This window comes from Coenobita brevimanus, chromosome 62, assembly GCF_032717465.1.
Source record: "Coenobita brevimanus isolate Jiangsu-jjx chromosome 62, ASM3271746v2, whole genome shotgun sequence".
NCBI lineage: Eukaryota > Metazoa > Arthropoda > Malacostraca > Decapoda > Coenobitidae > Coenobita > Coenobita brevimanus.
The window spans coordinates 31,127,147-31,152,409 of NC_137015.1; the positions used below are offsets into that span (position 1 = coordinate 31,127,147).

A 25,263-nucleotide genomic window follows, 5' to 3' on the forward strand; every position below is an offset into this window, starting at 1 on the left:
TGTTTCTCCTTATACTGTATATACAGTATATATATTATATATATATATATATATATATATATATATATATATATATATATATATGTATATATATACAGGGTGTAATGCAATGTATAACAAAAACTTACACAAATTATCTGTCATGCAATTTTGAGTATATTTTGTTCTATAACATATACTCTCTGCGACCCATATTCAGTACCCAGCATTCAGCTGTTTATAAGGTTCCTGGCTTGCATGTGCCATTGGGTGAGAGCTTCACAGGGCAACGGGAGACGAGTATTATTAGCTTATATTGTACTTACATAAAAATCCCACATCCTGTCAATACGAACGAGTTTTAAGAAGAAACTTTACATAGTCTATTGATTCTTTGACATCAAATCATGCATTTCTGCAATTCTTTTGCACAAATTGACTGTAAATTAAGGATTAAATTCAAATTTTATGACTTGCTAGGGAGTAGGGAGGGAGGAGAGGGGCTGGTGTGTTGTTGCCAGTTAATGTAATGTTTGGTTTCTAGGATATTGCTGCCAGCATTATCATAACACCCACAGCTCATTCAATGGAAAAACAGTATTGTAAAGGGAGATTAGCCTCACTTTTAGTAAAAAACAATACTATTTATTACAGTTTTTCCACTGCAAGTAAACATAGCGCCATTGGGTATCTCCACCTGTATTCCTCTCTGCAGCACTGGCATTTCCATCGCAGAATCCGTTAAAATAGACGATATCTGCATATTCTTCATTGCTGTACGTACGTGGCATGCTGTTTCACGAACAAGTGAAGCTGAACCCCATAAACAGCTGAACGCAGAGAACAGTATTTGAAGTGTGTGCCTCGCCTGCAAATTTTCCTGTTCAAATGACAGTGGACGCAGGGTTGCCAAGTCCCTGTCATCAATCTCGCTAGTTTAGTCCTGAAAACTTGCTAGAATGTCCCTAGATAGTAAACACAGCAAAACATCGCTAGAAAATACGATTAAATCTCTTGAATATCACCTAAAAATGGCAAAAATATCCAGAATGTAGCTAGATATCATGTTGCCAGATGTTAAATAGTGCTGCTAGGTAGAAGCAAAAAATAGGTCTAGCTGCATAGTCGTTACATTGACAATCCTGTGTCACTGTTCTCACGTCAGCATCATATGAAAGAAATGGAGCCACGTTTACTTGCAGCAGAGAAATTGTAATGAATAATAATATTACTTCTGACATAAAGTAATGCTAGTCACCGATTACAATAATGTTTTTTCTATTGAATGAGCAGTGGGTGTTATGATAATGCTGGTAGCAATATCCTAGAAACCAAATACTGTATTACATAACTGGCAACAACACACCAGCCCCTCTCCTCCCACCCTATTCTCTCGCAAGCCATAAAATTTGAATTTAATCCTTAATTTACAGACGATTTGTGCAAAAGAATTGCAGGAATGCATGACTTGATGTTAAAGAATCAATAGACTACGTAGAGTTTCTTCTTAAAACTCGTTTCAACTGATAGGATATGGGATTTTTACGTACAGTACAATATAAGCTAATGATACTCGTCTCCCGTTGACCTGCGAAGCTCTTACCCAGTGGCACATGCAAGCCAAAACTTTTACACTTAAACAGCCGAATGCTAGGTACTTAACTGGGGTAGCAGAGAGTATATGTTACAGAAGAAAATACACTGAAAATTACATGATAGATCATTGGTGTAAGTTTTTGTCATACGTCGCGTTACACCCTGTATGTATATACATACAGTATATATATACGGTAATCCCTCCAATATCCGACGTAATAGAGCCAAAGGCATGTCCGGATATTGGGCCCCAGCCTCCTGGACTTGTACTTATGGACATTAACTCAGAAAAACACCTATACAACTCCCTCTGGACATGCATTGCACCTATTTAAGACCCAAATCACACCAATAAGGGACATAAAAGACTGAAATAAATGCAAAAGAACCATAAAATGAGGTTTTAGAGGTGAGTTTATACAATATTAAACATTCTGGGTACTTACAAGTCCCTGACTCCTGGACTGGTTTGAACTGCCAGTTTGCACTCCACAATTAATCCTCTGGACTCTAAATTCTAATTTCTTAACACTACACAACACTGTAAATTCCCGTGTGTTCTAGTGGCGAGGTATTGCAGTTTATTCACTGTTTATTCACAAAAAACAAGCACCTGTGGCTTGCACTGCTATAAGCATCTGCTCTCGATCGGAGTTAGACTGTGACTGTTGATGATGGTGGGGTAACAGAGTTGCCAGATCGCAACGGCCACATTACCAATCTCCTCAACTTTCATTACCAAATTTAACTTTTCATTACCAAATTCGTAAAGCTAGCATTTATTCTTCACTAATTATATATACATGTGGAAATACATGTAATCACTCTCCTTATAACTAACATGTTGATTAGTTTCACAATATGTAGGGTAGCAGATTAATCAGAGAGAGCAAACAATCCACCATCTCCATCCTGTGTATCCTCATACATGTGAAAAATCCATTTGGTAATGCATTATTCTGATTCATTACCAAACAAATTTTTCATTACCAAATTGGCCCACACTTGGTAATGAAAAATACCAAATGGCAACCCTGACAGGGGAGGGGGGAGGGGGAGGATGGAAGAGGTGAAGGGACCATGGTGTAACAGCTGTTCGACGCCAGGCGGGAATTTCAAATTACGGGAGGGAAAAAAGTCAGATTTTTTTCAAATTTTTTGCGGTTTTTGGCCCATTTTGGGAATATTGGATCCCAGGACGATTATGTCCGGTTAGTGGGGATGTTCGGATATTGGGTGTTCGGATATTAGAGGGCTTACTTATATATATATACAGGTATATATACATATACATATACAGTAATCCCTCCACTATCCGAGGTAATAGAGCCAAAGGCATGTCCGGAAAGTGGGCCCCTGGCTCCTGGACTGGTACTTAAGGACCCTAACCCAGCCTAACTTTGAAAGCCACCTAAATAACTCCCTACCGGACATGCATAGCACCTATTTAAATCTATTTAAGACCTTATTCACACCAATAATGGACATAAAGCATGAAATAAATGAAAAGGAACCAAAGAATGAGGAATTAGAAGTGGCTGTACATCAGCCACTTACAGCACGTCTGTGGCTGCCTTCTCAGGTTTTGGCAGTGATGAAAATGCTCTTGAAGCACGTACCATAATCCAGTGTTGTGCTGCACTTACGATAATTTTTTGCACAGTGAGTTATAGTTGTTTAACACTGCACATTGTTAATTGCACCACACCAGTTTCAGCTGCCATTTTAGACTCCACAATTAATCCTTTGCACTCTAAATTCTAATTTCTTAACACTGCACAACACTAAATTCCCTTGTGGTCTAGTGGCGAGGTATTGGAGTTTATTCACTGTTTATTCACAAAAAACGAGCACGTGTGGCTTCCATTACGATAAGCATCTGCTCTCGATCGGAGTTAGGCTGTGACTGTTGATGATGGGGTAACAGAGTTGCCATATCGCAACGGCCACATTACCAAACTCCTCGATTTTCATTACCAAATATAACTTTTCATTACCAAATTCGTTAAGCTAGCATTTATTCTTCAAGTAATCCCTCTAATATCCGAACGCCCAATATCCGAACATCCCCACTAACCGGACATAATCGTCCTGGAATCCAGTATTCCCAAAATGGGCCAAAAACTGCAAAAAATTAAAAAAAAATCTGACTATTTTCCCTCCCGTAATTTGAAATTCCCGCCTGGCGCCGAACAGCTGTTACACCATGGTCCCTTTACCCCTTCCTTCTTCCCCTTCCCCCCTCCCCTGTCAGGGTTGCCATTTGGTATTTTTCATTACCAAGTGTGGGCCAATTTGGTAATGAAAAATTTGTTTGGTAATGAATCAGAATAATGCATTACCAAATGGATTTTTCACATGTATGAGGATACACAGGATGGAGATGGTGGATTGTTTGCTCTCTCTGATTAATCTGCTACCCTACATAGTGTGAAAATAATCAACATGGTGTTAATTATAAGGAGAGTGATTACATGCATTTCCACTTGTATATATAATTAGTGAAGAATAAATGCTAGCTTTACAAATTTGGTAATGAAAAGTTAAATTTGGTAATGAAAGTTGAGGAGATTGATAATGTGGCTGTTGCGATCTGGCAACTCTGTTACCCCGCCATCATCAACAGTCACAGTCTAACTCCGATCGAGAGCAGATGCTCATAGCAGTGCAAGCCACAGGTGCTTGGTTCTTGTGAATAAACAGTGAATAAACTGCAATACCTCGCCACTAGAGCACACAGGAATTTACAGTGTTGTGCAGTGTTAAGAAATTAGAATTTAGAGTGCAGAGGATTAACTGTGGACTGCAAACTGGCGGTTCAAACCAGTCCAGGAGCCAGGGACTTGTAAGTACCCAGAATGTTTAATATTGTATAAACTCACCTCTAAAACCTCATTTTATGGTTCTTTTGCATTTATTTCAGTCTTTTATGTCCCTTATTGGTGTGATTTGGGTCTTAAATAGGTGCAATGCATGTCCAGAGGGAGTTGTATAGGTGTGTTTCTGAGTTAGGGTCCATAAGTACAAGTCTAGGAGGCTGGGGCCCAATATCCGGACAGGACCACTATTCGGACCTGCCTATGGGTCTATTACGTTGGATATTGAAGGGATTACTTTATATATACAAGTGGAAATACATGTAATCACTCTTCTTATAATTAACAGCTTGTTGATTATTTTCATGCTATATAGGCTAGCAGATTAATCAGAGAGAGCAAACAATCCACCATCTCCATCCTGTGTATCCTCATACATGTGAAAAATCCGTTTGGTATTGCATTATTCTGATTCATTGCCAAACGAATTTTTCATTACCAAATTGGCCCACATTTAGTAATGAAAAATACCAAATGGCAACTCTGACTGACAGGGGAAGGGGGAGGGAGGAGGAAGGAAGGGGTGAAGGGTCCATGGTGTAACAGCTGTTCAGCGCTGCACAGCAATTTCAAATTCTATCTATCTATCTATCTATAGCCCGACGCCCTAATCCCGCAAAGGGTGGCCGCAGACAAAACGCCTCCAAGTCGCTCTGTCACCCACCATTTGACTGCCCTCCCCCCAACTTACCCCCCCCTCCCTCATATACCTCTCAACTCCATCCCTCCACCTCATCCTCGGTCTACCTCTCCCTCTCCCTCCCTCCACCTCACCTACATACACCCTCTTAGTCAGTCATTCATTCTCCATTCTCTTCACATGTCCAAACCACCTCAGTGTATTTCTCCTAATCTTCTCAACCACATCCACATCCACCCCACAACATTCCTTCACTTCTTCATTCGTCAACCTGTCCCTCCACGTCACTCCACATGCTCCTCTCAAGTAACTCATTTCCACTGCTGTCACTCTTGACTTGTTCCTCTCTTGCAAGGTCCATGCCTCGCTTCCATATGTCAGGGTAGGGATCACAATATTATCATGCAGTGACTTCTTAACTTCCATACTCACCTCCCTATTTCTCATCACTGCTTTCAGTGTACCAACAACCTTCCTTCCCTGCTGTACCCTTTCACGCACTTCATCCCCCAAAGTTCCATCCTTACTCATCACACTACCCAAGTACTTGAATGCACTCACATTCTCCATATCCTCACCATCCAACCTCACTGCACACTCTGTGACTTCATTCCTCTCAAACACCATAACTTTACTTTTGTTTACATTAACTTTCAGATTCCTCCTCCTACACACTGTCCCATATTCATTCACCAAACCTTGCAACTCCCATTCATCTTCACTCAACAGTACTGTATCATCAGCAAACAGCAACACCGGAAGCTTCCAAATCTCACCCTCATTCATTAGAGCCACCCCCACATCCACTGCCCTACCCTGCACTTCCTATATATATATATATATATATATATAAAGGAAAGGCCCCAGGAATTGATGGAGTGTGTGGTGAAATGCGTAGGTATGGGGGTGAGATTGTTGTGGAGTGGATATGGAAGTTGTGTAGATTGGCTTGGGAAGAGGGAAGGGTTCCAGAGGACTGGAAATCAGGTATAATTGTTCCTTTATACAAAGGAAAAGGAGAAAGAGAAGTATGTGGTAACCATAGGGGTATTTGCCTACTTAGTGTGACTGGTAAATTTCAAATTACAGGTGGGAAAAAATTCTGATTTGGGGGGGATTTTTTTCTTTTTTTGGCCATTTTTAGGTTCCGAAGGTCCAGCCCCACAATGTCCGGAGAGTGGGCGTCTGGAAAGTACAGGAATTAATGTGTGTGTGTGTGTGTATATATATATATATATATAGTAATCCCTCTAATATCCGAACGCCCAATATCTGAACATCCCCACTAACCGGACATAATCGTCCTGGGATCCAGTACAGTATTCCCAAAATGGGCCAAAAACCGCAAAAAATAAAAAAAAAATCTGACTTTTTTCCCACCCGTAATTTGAAATTGCCGCCTGGTGCCGAACAGCTGTTACACCATGGTCCCTTCACCCCTTCCTTCCTCCCCCCTCCCCTGTCAGGGTTGCCATTTGGTATTTTTCATTACCAAGTGTGGGCCAATTTGGTAATGAAAAATTTGTTTGGTAATGAATCAGAATAATGCATTACCAAATGGATTTTTCACATGTATGAGGATACACAGGATGGAGATGGTGGATTGTTTGTTCTCTCTGATTAATCTGCTACCCTACATAGCGTGAAAATAATCAACATGGTGTTAATTATAAGGAGAGTGATCACGTGTATTTCCACATGTATATAAAATTAGTGAAGAATAAATGCTAGCTTTATGAATTTGGTAATGAAAAGTTAAATTTGGTAATGAAAGTTGAGGAGATTGGTAATGTGGCCGTTGTGATCTGGCAACTCTGTTACCCCGCCATCATCAACAGTCACAGCCTAACTCCGATCGAGAGCAGATGCTCATAGCAGTGCAAGCCACAGGTGTTTGTTTTTTGTGAATAAACAGTGAATAAACTGCAATACCTCGCCACTAGAACACCAGGAATTTACAGTGTTGTGCAGTGTTAAGAAATTAGAATTTAGAGTGCAGAGGATTAACTGTGGACTGCAAACTGGCGGTTCAAACCAGTCCAGGAGCCAGGGACTTGTAAGTACCCAGAATGTTTAATATTGTATAAACTCACCTCTAAAACCTCATTTTATGGTTCTTTTGCATTTATTTCAGTCTTTTATGTCCCTTATTGGTGTGATTTGGGTCTTAAATAGGTGCAATGCACGTCCAGAGGGAGTTGTATAGGTGTTTCTCTGAGTTAGAGTCCATAAGTACAAGTCCATAAGCTGGGGCCCAATATCTGGACAGGACCACTATCTGGACCTGCCTATGGGTCTATTACATCGGATATTGGAGGGATTACTGTATATATATATATATATATATATATATATATATATATATATATATATATATACTCTACTGTATATACGCACCGTCAAGTCGTCTGAGGCGCGGCTAATTGGTTCCGTACCACACCCTTGCCATAGAACACTGTTCCATACAAATAACTAAACCTATGGGAAAAATGGAATTTGGTTCTGGAAGTTCACCCAAAGTCCCCCTTTTCACCCAGCTTTTCCCCATTTTTCCCCAATTTGCACATGCTAACAATCAAGCAGTCAGTCAGTGCATGTATTACACGTAAAAAAAAAAAAAAATGGGAGGGCGATCAGCCTTGTGTCTACATGGGCAATACCACTCACTGCAGATCGAGCGAAAAAAGGCTCGGCCAAGTAGACACAGATCAGCTGACCAACCAAAACATTCAAGATGGTGGAAGCTGCCTGGTCAAGCACTGATTGAAGAAGTTTATTTGATAAAGTGTGTTTGCTGAAGTGTCAACAAAACTCATATTTAACACATTAATAATCATACTTATATACATGATGATGATGATGATGGGAGGCATTATACTTCGTCTTACCTCATAGATAGGTGCCTCGTCACCAACCCGTTCATAGCAGTTTTACGAACAAACCTATAAACTAGTCACAATACCCAAAGAATCTTTAATGTTTCTTTACTTAACACAATGAATTTGGTGAAGTATAACCTTGTAAGAGAGAGAAAAGTACACAGTTGGGGCACTTGTAGTATGGTGCTGAAGTGGTCACCATCTTCTTTGTTTACAAAGTGGGGAGTGTGCCGCCAGGGGAATTTGCCCGAGCGTTTCAAACCTTGCCGCGCCTGCACCTTAGGTAGTTTATGCGCGTGGTTTGTTTTTTTTGGGTCTAGCACCGTCCTGTGTCATAGAAAACCATGGCATAGAAGTCTGCGCCATGGGCAACTTGACTGTATATACGAGTGTTTTTTTTTTTTTTTTTTTTTTTTTTTTAAAGATAACAGAACGGAGGAAGGAAAAACAAATGGGTAAAAAACATATATATATATATATAGTATATACAGAGATAGCCCGATTATCCAGACTATATGGTGTGAAGGGGTGCCCAAATAGTCCTCCTAACAGCAGAAGGCAAAACTGCAAATGTTTGGCTCCCTCTGTTCAAATTACTGGAGCTTTTGGGTAGCACTTCGTATATATATATATCTATATATATATATATATATATATATATATACAGTACATATAAACATTATATATATATATATATATATATATACAGTATATATATATATATATATATATTTATATATATAATATATATATATATATATATATATACAGTATATATATATATATATATATCTATATATATATTAATTGATTCTTTAATTGACAGACGCCATGTATCCCAGATGGGGTGGCCAATGGCTTAGAGTTAATTGTTTTACAGGGAGGGGCACTAATCCTCCACCAACCCCACTTGACATGTAGGGATGCCAACAGCATCTGGTGTTCCCAGGCGGTCACCCATCCAAGTACTAACCAGACCCATATATATATATATATATATTTATGATGGTAGTGAAGCATGTGTCAGGGTTAATGGGCATCTAAGTGAATGGTTCACAATCAGTGTGGGCGTGCGACAAGGTTGTGTGATGTCCTCATGGTTGTTCAATGTACATATGGATGAGGTGATGAGAGAAGTGAAAACACGAGTAATGGAGAGAGGGATGACATTGGTAATGAATGGTGATGGATGGAATATCTCAAATTTGTTGTATGCTGATGATGCAGTACTGCTTGCAAGTACCGGACAAGAACTTGGTAGGCTAGTGCAGAGTTTTGCTGATGTCTGTAAGCGTCGTTCCTTGAGAGTAAATGTAGAAAAGAGTAAAGTGATGGTTATTAAGAGAGAAGGTGACTCCCAGTGCAATGTAACAGTGAATGGAGAGAGACTGGAATTTGTGAGAGAGTTCAAATACCTGGGTAGAGTGATAGAAAAGAGAGGAAAATGTGCAAAAGAAGTGGAAAGTAGAGTGACACAAGGAAGAAAAGTAGCTGGTGCAATGAAGGCCTTGATAAGAAACAGAGGCTTGAGTGTTGCAGCTGCACGAGGCTTACATGAAGGAGTGTTAGTGCCAACTTTAACATATGGATGTGAGACTATGGTGTGGCATGAAAATGAAAAGTCAAGAGTAAGAGCAGTGGAGATGGGACTGCTGAGGAATGTATGTGGAGTACAGAGGGTGGATAGGATACGAAATAATGTGATTCGTGAAAGATGCGGAGTGAGGAAGTCGGTGGACACCAGAATTGAAGAGAGTGGACTGAGATGATATGGTCATGTGGAGAGAATGGATAACAATAGAGTGGTGAAGAAGGTATATCCGAGCGAATTCAAAGGAGGGAGGAGGCGAGGTAGGCCAAGGAGGAGGTGGAGAGATATGGTGGATGAGTGTGTGAGGAAGAGAGGTTTGGAAGTCGGTGAGGCTGGGGAACTGACAGGAGATCGAGCTGGCTGGATGAATTTTGTGAGGAGATGTGCATGATCAGGGATTTTTGGCACCCCATTTTAACGTGGCAGCGTCTGGATTGACTCTGTTGGATACGATATGTGAAGCTACAGAACGTGGTGAATGTTTTTGGCGTATCCGATAGAGCCAGGATTCCGGGGGCTTGAATGATGAGTGAATGGAAGCGTAGCCCATTGGATCGGGCAATTTTGGGCTGTCTGGACATTGCTGGTCCTCACCCTGCCCTTGGGTGGGAAAGGAAGTCCAGATGATGATGATATATATATATATATATATATATATATATATATATATATATATATATATATATATATATATACAGTATATATATATATATATATATATATATACAGTATATATATATATATATATATATATATATATATATATATATATATACAGTATATATATATATATATATATATATATATATATATATATATACAGTATATATATATATATATATATATATATATATATATATATATATATATACAGTATATATATATATATATATATATATATATATATATATATATATATATATATACAGTGTATATATATATCAATCAATCAATCATCTCCTGTGGCACCCTCGGGGATGCATAGGGCCTCGATGAACTCACACCACCACATCCTATCTTGTGCTAACTCCTCAAGATCTCCCCAACACTCATCTCCAGCTTCCCGTCTCATTGTCCTCACCCACGTCTCTTTTGGCCTTCCTCTACCTCTCCTACCAGGTGCCACCCACCCTGGTGTACCTCGTACTATTCCCTGTCTCCTATACACATGTCCTAGCCACTTCCATCGTGAGAATCTAACATATTCATCGATCGGCTGCACTCCCGTTATTTCTCTAATTCTACTATTTGGTATCCTTTCCCACCACTTAACTCCTAATATTCTTCTAAGTGCTTTGTTTTCAAACACCAAGAATTTATTTTCCATAGTCACTGTGCTGTACCAAGACTCGTGTCCATAAATTAAGATACTCCTAACCATTACCTTATAAAGTTTGATTTTTGTATGCACAGAGAAATTGTTATTATTCCAAATATTTTTAAGCATTCCCATTGCCTGATTAGCCTTCTTTAACCTTTCCTCGAATTCAAAGTTCAAAGAACCATCCTTGGCTAAATAAGTACCTAAATATTTAAACCTATCAACTTGCTTTACAACCATACCTCCAATTACACATTCCTGCGCATTTTCCATATTCATATTGATTATTTCAGTTTTTCCACAATTAATAACCAAACCCACCTTGCGACCTTCACTCACCAAACAGTCCAACACTCTCTGCATCTCTTCTGGCCCATCACAAATCAAAACTATATCATCTGCATAATCTAAATCCAAAAGTTTCCTGTTCTCTCCCCAAAGTATACCTGCACCGGTTTCTGTTCCAACACGTTTCATAATGTAATCAATGACCAATATAAATAGTAAAGGCGATAGAACACCACCTTGAATTACTCCGGACTTGACTTCAAACGAATCACTCAGACAACTATCAACCATCACTTTACAAAATGTGTCCTCATGCATGTTCATAATGACCCTCACAAACTCCTCTGGTATTCCATAATGTCTCATGATCTTCCCCATAGACTCTCTCGAAACACTATCAAAAGCTTTTTCAAAATCAACAAAACAAAGACTTAACGGTACTCTCATTTCATTAACTTGCTGCATCAAATGCCTAACTATAAAGATCTGATCATTGCAACCACGTCCCTTTCTAAAACCAGCCTGTTCATCCCTCAGAATACCCTCAACCACCGGCTCCAACCTATTTAACAACACTCTACTGAAAACTTTCAAAGCTATCGGTGACAAGGAGATTCCCCTCCAATTACCACATTCACTCAGGTCTCCCTTCTTCGGAACTTTAACAATTACACCATTCTTCCAAACTGATGGTAGTAACCCCGTCACCCATATCTTATTGAATAGCTTGGTCAAGATCATTATTAATCTATCCCCCTCCACTTTAAACATTTCCGGAAATAAACCATCCTCCCCTCGTGCCTTATTATTCTTTAACTGTTTTACTGCTTTCTCCACTTCTGCAAGCCTCAACTCTCCTGTTTCTATATTTAAATCTTCCTGAGCAGACGGTATATCCTCTTCTGGTGGTATTGGTCTATTAAGAACTGTCTCAAAATGCTCTTTCCATCTATTTTTAATATCTCCATCTTTGGTCAATAAATTTCCTTCCCTGTCTCTAACTGGTATTCCCTTGCGTTTACCTGCATTACCACTCAGTTCTCTAATCGATTCGTATGCTATTCTTTGACTCTGTCCATCATTTTTGTTTATTAGGATTTCAGTCTCTGCAACCTTTTCATCCACACATCTTCTTTTATCTCTCCTAGCTAACCTTCTTACTTCTGAATTCAAACTCCAGTACGCAGCTCTTGCTAATTCAATCTCTCGTTCATCAACGCATTGCATCTCACTCCTCAATTTAGCCTCACCTCTCTTTTTTATCATATCCCACGTTTCCTCTGATATCCATTTCTTTCTCCTGAATCTATGTCTCCTTCCAATCGTACATTCAGCAGTCTCATGCAAAACTTTGTTCACATCCTCCCACATCTCATCTACACTTCTCTCCCCCTCTTCCAACGTTTCCAACACCAAAAACCTATTTCTGCATTCTAATCTGAATTCCTCCTTTTCTTCTCCTTCCCTTCTAAGCTTAACAATATCGTATCTACCAACACCAGATTTTTCCTTCTTCTGATTTTTAAGTTTAAACCTTATTTTTGCAATGCTGAGTTGATGGTCACTACCAATATCCGCTCCCCGTTTAACATGAACATCTAGCAGAGAACTTCTATGCCTCCTACTGATAGCGATGTGATCAATCTGATTTTTATATATATATATATCAATATATATATATATATGTGTGTGTGTGTGTGTGTGCTTGTGTGTATTACCTGATTATATTAAGTCTGTGTGATATGACTGGTTGGGTTTTAAGGAGACTGTGTTTAGGAATACAGGGGAAATCTGTACTGGTATCAGCCTACTTGCATAATGTATAGGTTTGTCGAGACACTGTTAAGTTAGTTTTTGTGTAAAACATGAGTAAGAAAAAGTACAAAATCATGCTTGTAATACATCTTTCGATACTCCAGCATACCTCCCTTTGTTTGTATACCTTAACTAAATCATGCTTGTAATATACCTTTAGATACTTGATACGCCAGCATACCTCCCATTGTTTGTATGCCTTAACTAAAAAAAATATATACAGTAAGATCTCACTGTAACGGACTAATTGGGGCCCAAATCGTTCCAAGAAATGCGAAATTCCGATAAAAGCGACATCCGGATTTCCCCCTGCTAATCCGGACTTTTTCCGACATATCAGACATAGTCTGGATCGCATGAACAGTTTTTAAACTGTTTTGACTACCATTGTGGTACTGTACTGTGTTATAACTTCACTGCATTAATCAAATGGTATAATATATACATTATTATAATACTGCACTGTTCATTGATAAACATGTCTTTTTATTTACCCTATTGTGATGAACATAGCTGAAGTGGTCAGGCAATCCGGACTGCTTCTGGCTTTATCGGACTTTTTCCAATATATAGGAATATAGTCCGATAGCTCCTCAAGTCTGATGAAAGCGAATTCCAGTCTATTGAAGTCCGTTATATCAAGGATTTACTGTACCTGAAAGCAGCTGAGTTGAAGAAAGTTTAGAGAAATATTATCCATCCATCCATCCATCATCCAATCCTATGTTGTCCCATGATGAGCATAGGAGCCCTAGGCTAGGCAAGTTGGTCCAGACATTTAAGATGAGAGTGGCCAGCTTCATTCATCCCTGAGTGGCATTATGTGAACAATAAACCCCAGCCACCCCTTGGATAAAAATCTACACAGGCTCAGTCCGACTAGAGCGCCTTAATTACCCACTAAACCATCAGGCGCCATAATTTTGATCATATGGTTACCACCCAGCATAGTAAATGGCTTCCTGGTGTACAAGTGTATTTATAATATGGCTCAGTTTTTTGTAATGTAAACCTATGTAAAATGGAGACTACCAGAAGTACGAAGAGAGCAGGAGTTAAGAATAATTAGGGTGACACATTGTCAGTGGTCTATTTAAAACAAATGAGTTGTAAAGTGATTGAGTTAAACTTTTAGTAGTCAGTGATATCTAATAATGAATAATTGAGTTAGCATTAGTGTCGACCAGTATGCATTACAGCGTAGAGTGTGATTATTGTGTGATTATTAGTAAAAGTGGAATTAACATGAGTAGTAACTTACAGTCATGTACCATCAAGGCATATTCAGGCTCAGAAGCAACAAAAGTCTGAAGTGCACATAGCGTACCTCACATTCACCCATCTTGGGAAATCCTGGATATGCACTTGCCAGCAGAAGGTTTTGAACCTGTGCCAGCCTTGCCCTCAGAACCATAGTGTGGCACACTACTGACTGCACCACAATTATACCACTGGGAACATATTGCTCATACTTTTTGTGTCATTGCTTATCCTTGTAATTCTCTCTCTAACAGCTCTGCCATCTGAAGTGCAATTGCTTGCTTGGGCCCCGTTTGGTTACCACTCATCAGTTCAACCATTCACCTACCAATACTTTTTCCCTCGTGCCAACCTCGATATCCAGGTGAGTTGATCAGCAGTTCAGGTTGTAAGGGAGGATGGCAAGTGATTTTTTTTTTATTTATTTATTTTTTTTTTTTATTTTTTTTAAGGTAGCTGCATCAGACCTTGTATGACCTCTCCATCTTATGCTAATTTGGTAATCTAGATAAATCTATTTATTATTTTAATTGAGTGCCAGCTAGCTTCTTGAATGTGGATAGGAGTGAACAGATGGAGAGAGAGAGAGAGAGAGAGAGAGAGAGAGAGAGAGAGAGCCTGTCTTGCTTTTTCGTGAGGCTGGTGCCTTGGTTCCTTAGTAACGGTGGTGGGATTGTCACATCCCTGTGTTATAGAAGAGAGGGTGTTCAACTGCCTAGCCTTGCCCCATTTTCATTATTTTTTTACAACATGGAGGGAATACATGGATAAGGCAAGAATGAAGAGATCTGGCTTTGAGAACTATTAGTCAGATTTCAGGATCGAAGTGCAAGGTCAGAAGTTCAGCCATATATTTCAAACAGTTTTGATTCATTTGGACCAAACTTGGTGGAAGGATTGAATGTCAAACAAGGATGAAGATAATCTGTTTTGAGAGCATTAGGTCAGGTCAAGGTCACATGGTATGGTCAACTAAAAAAATTTTGTCCACTTTGGACATAACTTGGTGAAAGTGTTAAAGGTCAGGCAAGGACAGTGTAATTCTTTTTTGAGAAGTGATTGAATGTCAGAGTACAAAGTAAAATATTAAGCCCTTAGACAAACTGCAGGACATGGGTGTTGCACTCTGAATGTTACTTTCTTGTTTCACATTAAGCCTTAACTGAAAGTTGTGTATGCCACAGTGCTTTCCATTTCTTTGTGGTAAACATAGAACCTACTAAAAACTGTCAGTTCAAGCAGAAGGATGCAGTTATTAACACCAATGTATGAACAGAATGACATCTTAATCCTGGATGGAGTAGCCACTTTTTTTGTTTGGAGTGGGTCCTTGTTTTATTAGTGAAATGCAGGGGTAAGGTCTGTGTGTAGACAGTCCTGTAAGATATGTTGTTACTCTCCATTCCAGCCAGAAATCTTCACTGACTATGCCCTCTTCATCTATGTCATCCATGCTTGGTTGGCAGTTACAGTACTGCTAGCAGTGCGTACACAACACTTTGAAACTGACAGTGGTAATGATAGCATCACCAAAGCCTTTCATATGAATTCAAGACTGCTGCCTCTATCCCTGATTTCCCTTATTATTCTGAATGTACAGCAAGCAGCCATAATCCATTATCCATTTAGCCGCCAGTAATGACGAGTCTATGGTCTGTCTATTTTATGAAGAGCGTTTGGGCGTTGTCCCTCTTGGGGAGTCCCCGTCCCACAGTGTAGCCATACTTGTACTGGGCAACTTAATTAGATTAGAATAGGGGCGCTAATGACAACTCTTCCTCCCAACACACCACCTCTCTCTCTCTCTCTCTCTCTCTCTCTGCATATAGAAATTACATTTTTTATAGATTTATTTCTATAAAAAATCTATACACTTTTATGAATTTTTAGAATTTGAGGAAAAGCCTCCAAACTGACTGTCTGTCTGTCTTGTTGTGCTCTTATTCATTCCCTTTCTCCATGATCTTTCCCCTACTCTCTGTTTCTGTCTGTCTGTCTGTCTCTCTCTCTCTAACATTATTTTTTATTATGACTGTGATTTTCTCCTTAAAAGTGATGTTTATTTGTGGTTTATAACAGCTTTTGAGGGATCAATTATAGGTCCTCTGTTTGCCTTCTCTTCTAAAAAATACTTATTTACGTTGTAAATAAGTTATTTTTCTCTACTGTGGAGCACACGAGAGCGAGTAGCAGGAGTAACAGCATTCATCTCAGGTGGCGGCCAGAGTGGAAATGACCTGGATTAACACGGTCACTTTATCCATACAAGTGTAGCAATGTTGGAAAGCAACGTTGCCAAGTGTTGTGGTATTTATAAAAAGTAATTGTTATTAAAAGAAAAAAAGAGGCATTTATAACAGTATATAGCCTTATTAAAGAATTAAATATATATATACTGTAAATAAACTTCATTTAGAAGTAGTAAATAGCTGACATGAGACAGAGAGATGTACACGTTTGGCAGAGAGGCAGCCTAGGAAATTCCCAAGAGGGACAACGCCCAAACGCTCTTCATAGAATAGACGGACCATAGTAGCACCATCGGACCTGTCCGGACTACGGTACTTGAGGAATGCCATTCCTCTCCCTTGTAAGCCTGGCAATGATTGATGTGATTTTGTCCTAAGTTTTTCCCTAGTTTCTCTTTAGATTTTGCTAGAGTTTCAATAATGCAGAAAACATAACAGGTACCATGTGAAGAACAGTGAAGAATTGTCCTGGCTGGAAAGATGACAGTGCTGTGGGTCAAGCCTTTACGAGTGCTTAGGGAGAGGTTGGCGCCAAAAATTGTCCCTGGCCTATAAGGGGGAAGGATGACGTTCCATGAGCAACAGTTCCTGCAGGCCTACTGCTGCACATAAACTAAATGGATATCAGATTATGGTTGCATGCCATAAAGAGAAGAATGATAAGGAAAATTAGGGATAGAGGCAATAGTCTTGCGTTCAGACAAACTGCATTTTCGATGTTATCACTACCACTGTTTGTTTGAAAGTGCTGGTAGTGCCACATTGGCAATGCCAGCCATACAATAACTGTCAACCAAGCATGAATGATGTAGTGGAAGGGGGTGTGGCCAACAAAGATTTCTAAGTTGGAATGCCTAAAGTGGGGGAAAACCTCCAGAAATTTTTAAGAAGTTCCTGTTATGGCCCTATTGAAAGTTGTACCACAATCAAACATGCATAAACACACACTGATCATCATAAGGCATATTAGATATTTATTGCACAAGAATAATGGTAATGCTGTACTGTAATAGTAAAATTTAAACTCATCTTGATACAGGAGTAGAGATGACCAAGTTGTGTTGGGAGAGGGAATCTGAGGCTGAGGGACTAGGGGAGGGAGGTATGAGCAGTGCCCATAACCCTTCAAGAACTGAAACTAGGCCTTAAAGCCCTCAAAACCACTTCCCCCAGCATTAAAAAAATGGTGTCAAATAACCAAGCCTCAGAGTAGGGGGGGGGGACATAAATGGCCTCACTATCTGCCCCTCTCCCGGTGATGACTCAACGAGCTCCTGGAACCACTGTCTGACTCACTTCTTCTTCATTTCTGCAACATTTACGGCTTTTCCTCTAACTTTCTCTCTGTTGAGCACCATCTTGCCTTCTCTAAACCTCACCTTCTCTTCTTAACTGAGACCTAGCCGTTTGAGGCAAGTGATGGCAAACCCTTTTCTGTATCCTCCTACTTTCTCTATACTCATTTCAGAGCCAAAGGTGGCTGTTGTGTATATGTATGGAAAGACATCTTGCTCTTGTGTTCCTGAACTTGATTCTTCTGAATTCTGTACTCTCTGGCTTTGACTCTCCTGTCATTCTCTGACTGAATATATCTGTGCTGTTTACTTATCCCCTAATACTGCTGACTATGAAAAATTCTTCGACCATCTTACTTATGATGGACCACATCCTGTCCGTTTCTCCTTTCCCTGAAATCTCCATTCTAGGAGATTTCAGTGTTCACCAGCACCTTTGACTTTCCTCTCCTTTCACTGGTCCATCTGGTAAACAAGCCCACATCTTTTCTATCCTTAATGACCTGGTGCAGCTTGTACAGCACCCTACCCGTATCCCTGACCACCTTGGAGAGAGTTCCAACATACTTGACCTCTTCCTGACTGTTTACACTGTTAATCTTTTCTCTCTCTTGGGCTCCTCTGATCATGACCTTATTACCTTAACCTGTCCTATCGCTCTAGTACAGCCAGTGGACCCTGCAAAGAAATGATGGTTGTGGCACTTTGGAGCTACTAATTGGGAGTTCCTCAGGCAACACCTCTTTGATTTTCCCTGGAATGATTATTGCTTCCATGGCTGGGAGCCAGCTGAGTATGCCTCGCTCATTACGGAGGTTATTCTCTCGGGCATGGAAGCATACATTCCTTTCTCATATCCTTTGACTAATGCAAAAAAGGTTGGTTTAATCACGCTTGTTCTAATGCCGTCCACAACAAGGAGAGGGCCTATAAAAGGTACCGGAGCCAACCCACCCCTGAATCACATCTTTTTTATGTTTCTGCCCGGAATCGTGCTGTCTGTTCTTCGCTCTGCTAAAAATTATTTCATCCATACTAAATGCTCTCAACTCTCCAACATGAATTCTTCCCACTCCTTCTGGCACCTTGCCAAAAGCCTTTCTAACAACTTTACCTCATCATCCTTCCCTCCTCTACTCTGCTGGCTCTAGCTATTTCTTCTTCTGATGAAGCAGATCTCTTCACTCAGATTTTCTCCTCCAATTCCAATCTAAACAATTCCGGTGCTGGTCCTCCATCACTTCCTGTTTCTGATTTCCTCATGGCTGACATTAAAATGTCTTCAGCTGATGTATTTTCTGCCATCACTGGTCTCAATATCATCAAGGCATATGGGCCTGATGGGGTCCCTTCTGTTGTCCTCAAGATCTGTGCTTCTGTGCTTACACCCTGCCTAGGTAAACTCTTTTGCCTTTGTCTGTCAACTTGTACCTATCTTGTTGGAAAAGTGCTCTCATTCAGCCAGTCTCAAAGAAGGGTGACCATCCCCAGCCCTTTATCACCCAATTGCTTTAACATCCTGTGTCTCAAAAGTTTTCGGGTCTCTTCTTAACAGAATTATTTTACAGTATCTTTCCTATCATAATCTTCTTTCTGATCATCAGTATGGGTTCTGTCATTGAAGCTCCACTGGCAATCTCACCCACCTTTCTGTCTTCTGGTCATCCTCATTTCTGGACTCTGGTGAAAGCTTTGCCATTGCACTTGACATCTCAAAGGCTTTCGATTGAGTCTGGCATAAACCCTTAATTTCCAAACCGCCCTCTTACAGTTTCTATCCTCCTATCTGTGCCTTCATCCATAGCTTCCTTTTTGGTCGTTCTGTAGCTGCTGTTGTAAACTGCCACCGTTCTTCTCCTAGATCTATCAACAGTGATGTTCCTCAGGGCTTTGTCCTATCACCAGTTCTCTTCCTTTTATTCATTAGTGACCTTCTAGGTTGTACATCTAACCCTAGCCACTCCGCTGATGATTCCACCCTTCACCTTTCCATTTGGTTCTCACAACGTCCATCTCAGCAGTTATTGTACATCAACAAACAAGGGATGAGGCTATGGCACACCTAATGTCTGACATGGCTTGTATCCATGATTGGGGTAAAAATAATCTTGTTGTTTTTAATGCATCAAAGAATCAGTTCTTACACCTATTAACTCGACAAAATCTTCCACAGGAGTACCCTCTAATGTTTAGTAATATCCAGCCTAATCCTGCATCATCTTTAAACATACTTGGGGTTTCATTCTCTCAGGACTTATCTTGGAAAGATTGTATTACATCTCTTGTAAAATCTGCTTCCAAGAGATAGGTTTGCTAAGCCGATTCCATACCTTCTTTACCCCTCCACAGTTGTTGGCTTTATACATGGGTTTTATTTGCCCCTGTGTAGAGTACAACTCTCATGTGTGGGGAAGCTCCCCACATACAGCAATTCTCATAGGGTGGAGTCAAAGGCTTTTCGTCTCATTAACTCTCCTCCTCTTACTGGCTTCCTTCAGCCTCTGTCTCTTTGCCGTACTGTTGCGTCTTTAACTCTTTTCTGTCACTATTTGAATGGTCACTGCTCCTCTGCAGTGTCTGCTTGCATCCCTCCACCTCAGCGACATGCACGTAGCTCCTGCCTAGCAACAAACTCTCATTCCTTTTCTGTCCACCTCTCTGATGCAAGAGTTAACTGTTACTCCCAGTCCTTCATTTATGCAACAGGTCAACTCTGGAACTGTCTCCCTCTGTCTGTATTTCTTACTTCCTATTATCTCCATTCTTTCAAACGCAGTGTGTCCAGGCATCTCGAAATAAGCTGATCTTGAATTTGGCTCTCTCTTGTATTGTTTTGCTTTTTTCTTGGAAGGAATGGTCTGTGGGCTCCTGGCACTTGGTTCCTTCTTCCTTACATTAAAAAAAGATAGAAAAAATCATCAGGCAAGTCCAGTGCAGGGTTTGATGCCGAATTTTCAGGCTGTGGGTAGGAAGGCAGAGGTGGCTGAGGTGGTGCTCATTGATTCTGGAAGTGAGTGATGAGTTGCAGCAAGGATTCATTGATCCTCTTAATTAACAGCTGCTTTTCATTAGCCACAAGTATCTCGCTATGTGCATTTTTTTTTTTTTTTATAACAACTGAGGATGAAAAAACAAATGAATAAAAAAAAATGATAATCCATATACCAGATTACAGTTGTCCTCCATTCGTAAAAAATCAGTAACAGTTGTACTTGAACAGCTATAGGTTGAAGTCTGGGGGGAAACTATTATGGGGAAATGAGTTTCAAAGAGATGCAGTTCAGGGAATAAAAGAATTCTGATAGGAAGAAATTCTGCAGTATGGCAGTGTGACAATCCAGCCTTGAGTGCTACGAGATGCCGTGTAGTGCGGGAGAAGGCTTGGAGAGGTGGCACAATGGATACAGTTTCGTCTGAATATTTGCCATTAAAGCATCTGTAGAATAATGCAAGGGAGGCAACATTCCTTCTTACTTATAGGGGAAGTCCGGTAGTTCATTTGTAATAGTAAGGTTAATAATAATTCTGACAGCTTTTTTCTTAATTTTGTCTAGTCGTGTTAGTGCAACCTCTCCACATCCGTTCCACAAGGGTGAGCAGTATTCGAGCTGAGAGCGCACATGACTTTCGTAAATTATAGCCAACTGCTCATCAATAAAGAAGTTATAGACACTGTACAATAATCCAAGTTTCCCTGAAGCAGTTTCAGCAAGTAATGTAACATGAGAGGTCCAGCTGAGGGCATTGTTAAGTGAATCACCAAGGATCTCAATACTTTTAGAGATTGGAATATTAGTAGCATTGAAGGTAATATAGGAATCGGGCAATATCTTTCTATTAGCAAATACACAGTATTTGGTTTTCTCTGCATTAAATGAGAGTGTTATTTAGTCTCCATTCAGTGATCTTAGATAAGTCTTGATATATAGAGCTTGCTGTATTGAGTTGTGAGTTAGAGATATTAAACTTTGTGAAGGGTGTTTAAGTGTGAATGATCTGTGAAGTGTTGAGTCATCTGCATATGAATGGATGGGATTATGGGTGACAGATAAGAGATCGTTAATACGAATTAGGAGCAGGGTTGGAGCTAGAGCCGATCCTTGCGCCACGCTGGCATTAATCAAGTGGAAATTGGAATGTACATCATCTGCTTTTACTCTTATCATTCTGTCACTGAGTTATGAGAAATCAGGGGAACAAAAGATGATAGGCCATAGCAAGGGAGTTTGGGTAGCAGGGAACGGTGCCACACTCTGTCAAAAGCTTTACAGATATTAAGGGCTACTACATGGGTTTCTTGATGTTGGTCAGTTGGTTGATGGATGGTATGAGTCGTGAGATTGAGTACCGGTATATCAGCAGTGGATCTTTCGTGGCAAAAACCGTACTGTCTATCACTAATTAAGTTGTTGGATTCAGGATGTTTAACTTTGTGCATATTAATTACAATCTCAAATACTTTACCAAGAAAAGATGTGATAGCTGTTGGTCTGTAATCAGAGGGGTCAGAGGAACTTTCTTTCTTTGGAAACAGGCAGATGTTGTCTTCTCTCCAAGAATTAGGGAATGAAGAAGTACGTATGCATAGTGTGAATAATTTAGCTAGAACAGGAGCAAGTTCTAGGGGACACTTTTTCTAAACAACTGGAGGAATTTCATCTGGACCTGGAGCTGTGTTGGTTGGTTAATTATCTAAGATGGATTTTACATATCTAGCCTCGGACAAGGACTGACCAAACGATGACGACCCAGGACCGGACAAAGGACTTGGTAATGAGTACATGGAATGTAAGAGGAGCGAATGATGAGGTGAAAGAGAGAGAGATTGTCCAGGTGCTTGAGGGTGCGAAAGTGGATGTATGTGGAATAACTGAAACAAAATGGAGAGGAGAAAGTGTGAGAGAATGGGAGTATGGATGGGGTATATGTGCAGGAATAGGTGAGAATGAGAGGGCGAAGGAAGGAGTATGTATAGTTGTGAGTAAAAGATGGAAGAAGAGCATAAGACAGTATGGATCAGTTGGGTCAAGGATTGTGTGGGTAAAGTTGAAAGTTGGAATACAAATGTGGGCGATTGTGTGTGTGTATGCGCCAACGCAAGATCGTGCTAGAAGAGTGAGAGAAGAGTTCTGGACAAATGTAGAAGTGTGCATGGAAAAGTTTGAAAGGAATGAGAGAGTGTTTTTGATTGGTGATATGAATGGTAAAGTTGGGAATGCGAAGGTGGATGGAATAGTTGGTGAGTGGGGTGTGCCTGCTGAGATAGATGAGAATGGGAGTGCGTTAGTGGACATTTGTGCTGGGAGGGGGTTGGTGGTAGCCAATACCCTCTTCAGGCTTAAAATGATCCACAGGTATACATGGCGAGTGATGAGAAGGGTGGGTGGTGAACTGAATGAAAGGAAGGCAATGATTGATTATGTGTGTGTGGATGAAAGGATGCGAAGATGTGTAATGGATGAAAGAGTTTATAGAGGTTGGGGGAGTGGACTTTCTGACCACTACTTGGTGGTGGCCAGAATCAAGGTCCAATTAGAATGGAGAAATAGAAGAAGGGAAAGACGAGAGGAAGGAGTAGCTGCAAGGAGAGTGGAAAGGTTACAAGAGGATGAGAAAAAGGCAGAGTATAAGAGAGAAGTGGAGGAACGCTTGTGCAAATATGAATTGGAGCAGATGGGAGACGTGGAAGGTGTGTGTAGCATATTTACAGAAGAAATATATGCAGCATGTGATGTGGTGTGTGGAAGGAAGAGAGGACGGAGGGGGGTGCAAGGAACAGCGTGGTGGACTGAAGAGGTGAAACAGGCTGTGGCACAAAAGAAGAAAGCATACAATGAATGGATGGGAAATAGGGGCGTGGAAGAAGTTGAGAGGCGGAAGAGAGAGTTATATGTAGAAAGAAAGAGAGAGGTGAAAAGATTAGTGAGAGAGAGCAAGAAGAGAGTGGATGAGGAATTTGGTAGGAATTTGAGTGTAAAGTGGAGGGACTGTAAGAAAATGTTCTGGAAAGAGGTGAAAAGAGTAAGACAGGGTGGAAGTGAAGTTAGCAGGGGAGTGAAAGATAAAAATGGTAGATTACTAGTGGAGAAGGGAGAAAAAGTGAGCAGATGGAGAGAACACTTTAAGGAATTGTTGAACGTAGAGGATGGAAGTAATGCGAGTATGAGTGGCTGGGGAATGGCTGGGAGAAGGAGGGAGGTGAGAAGACAAGAAGAAATCAGTAGGATAGAAGTTGTGGAAGCAATGAAGAACGTTAAATCTGGGAAAGCCCCAGGAATTGATGGAGTGTGTGGTGAAATGCTGAAGCATGGGGGAGAGATAGTAGTAGAATGGATGTGGAAGATGTGCAGATTAGCCTGGGAGGAAGGTGGAGTCCCGGAGGATTGGAAGTCAGGTATAATTATTCCCTTGTACAAAGGAAAAGGGGAAAAAGAAGTGTGTGGTAATCATAGGGGCATTTGTCTTCTTAGTATAATAGGAAAAGTGTATGGTAGGATGCTTATTGACAGAGTTAGAGAAAGAACAGAGAAATTAGTTGGAGAAGAACAGGGAGGCTTTAGGAAGGGAAGAGGTTGTGTAGATCAGATATTCATTCTTAGATCTTTAGTGGAAAAGTTTCTAGAGAAGGGAAAGAAGTTGTATGCTGCTTTCATGGATTTGGAGAAAGCATATGACAGGGTGGATAGACAAGGATTGTGGAAAGTGTTAAGAATATATGGAGTAGATGGGAAGTTGTTGAATGCTGTGAAGAGTATGTACGATGGTGCGAAGGCTGCAGTGCGTGTGGATGGTGAACTAAGTGAATTTTTCTCTTTGAAAGTTGGTTTGAAACAGGGATGTGTCATTTCTCCATGGTTGTTCAATCTGTATATGGATGGGGTAATAAAAGAGGTACAAGGTAGGGTAGTGGATGTTGGAGTGGCCCTGGTGAGAGAGAATAGTGTTTGGAAACTCCCTGTACTGTTGTTTGCAGATGATACTGTGTTGTTGAGTGAAGACGAAGGGGAGCTGCAAGGCTTGGTGGATGAGTTTGGGAGAGTGTGTAAGAAACGGAATCTGAAGTTGAATGTAGGGAAGAGTAAAGTGATGGTCTTTGAGAGAGGTGAAGTCAGTGAATGTACAGCGAGGTTGGATGGTGAGGAATTGGAAAATGTGAGTACGTTTAAGTACTTGGGTAGTGTGATGAGTAAGGATGGAGGTTTGGAGGGTGAAGTGTTTGAAAGGGTACAGCAGGGAAGAAAGGTTGCTGGTTCTTTGAAAGCAGTGATAAGAAACAGGGAAGTGAGCATGGAAGTGAAAAAGTTACTACATGACAGTATTGTGATACCAACTCTAACGTACGGAAGTGAAGCTTGGACGTTGTTGGAAGGACACAAGTCAAGAGTGAGAGCAGTGGAAATGAGTTATTTAAGAGGAGCCTGTGGAGTCACATGGAGAGATAGGCTGACGAATGAGGATATAAAGGAACGTTGTG

At 40.4% G+C, this 25,263-nt stretch overlaps 1 protein-coding gene across 1 annotated transcript in view; it reads left to right on the forward strand.

Annotated features, from left to right (window-relative positions):
• Positions 1–25,263, forward strand: part of LOC145404056 (uncharacterized) — a 259,743-nt gene that overhangs the window by 90,862 nt on the left and 143,618 nt on the right. Inside the window, exon 4 of the mRNA XM_080275658.1 lies at positions 14,500–14,609. Within this exon, the coding sequence (XP_080131784.1) occupies positions 14,500–14,609 (110 nt within the window). The remainder of the gene's footprint in view (positions 1–14,499; positions 14,610–25,263) is intronic.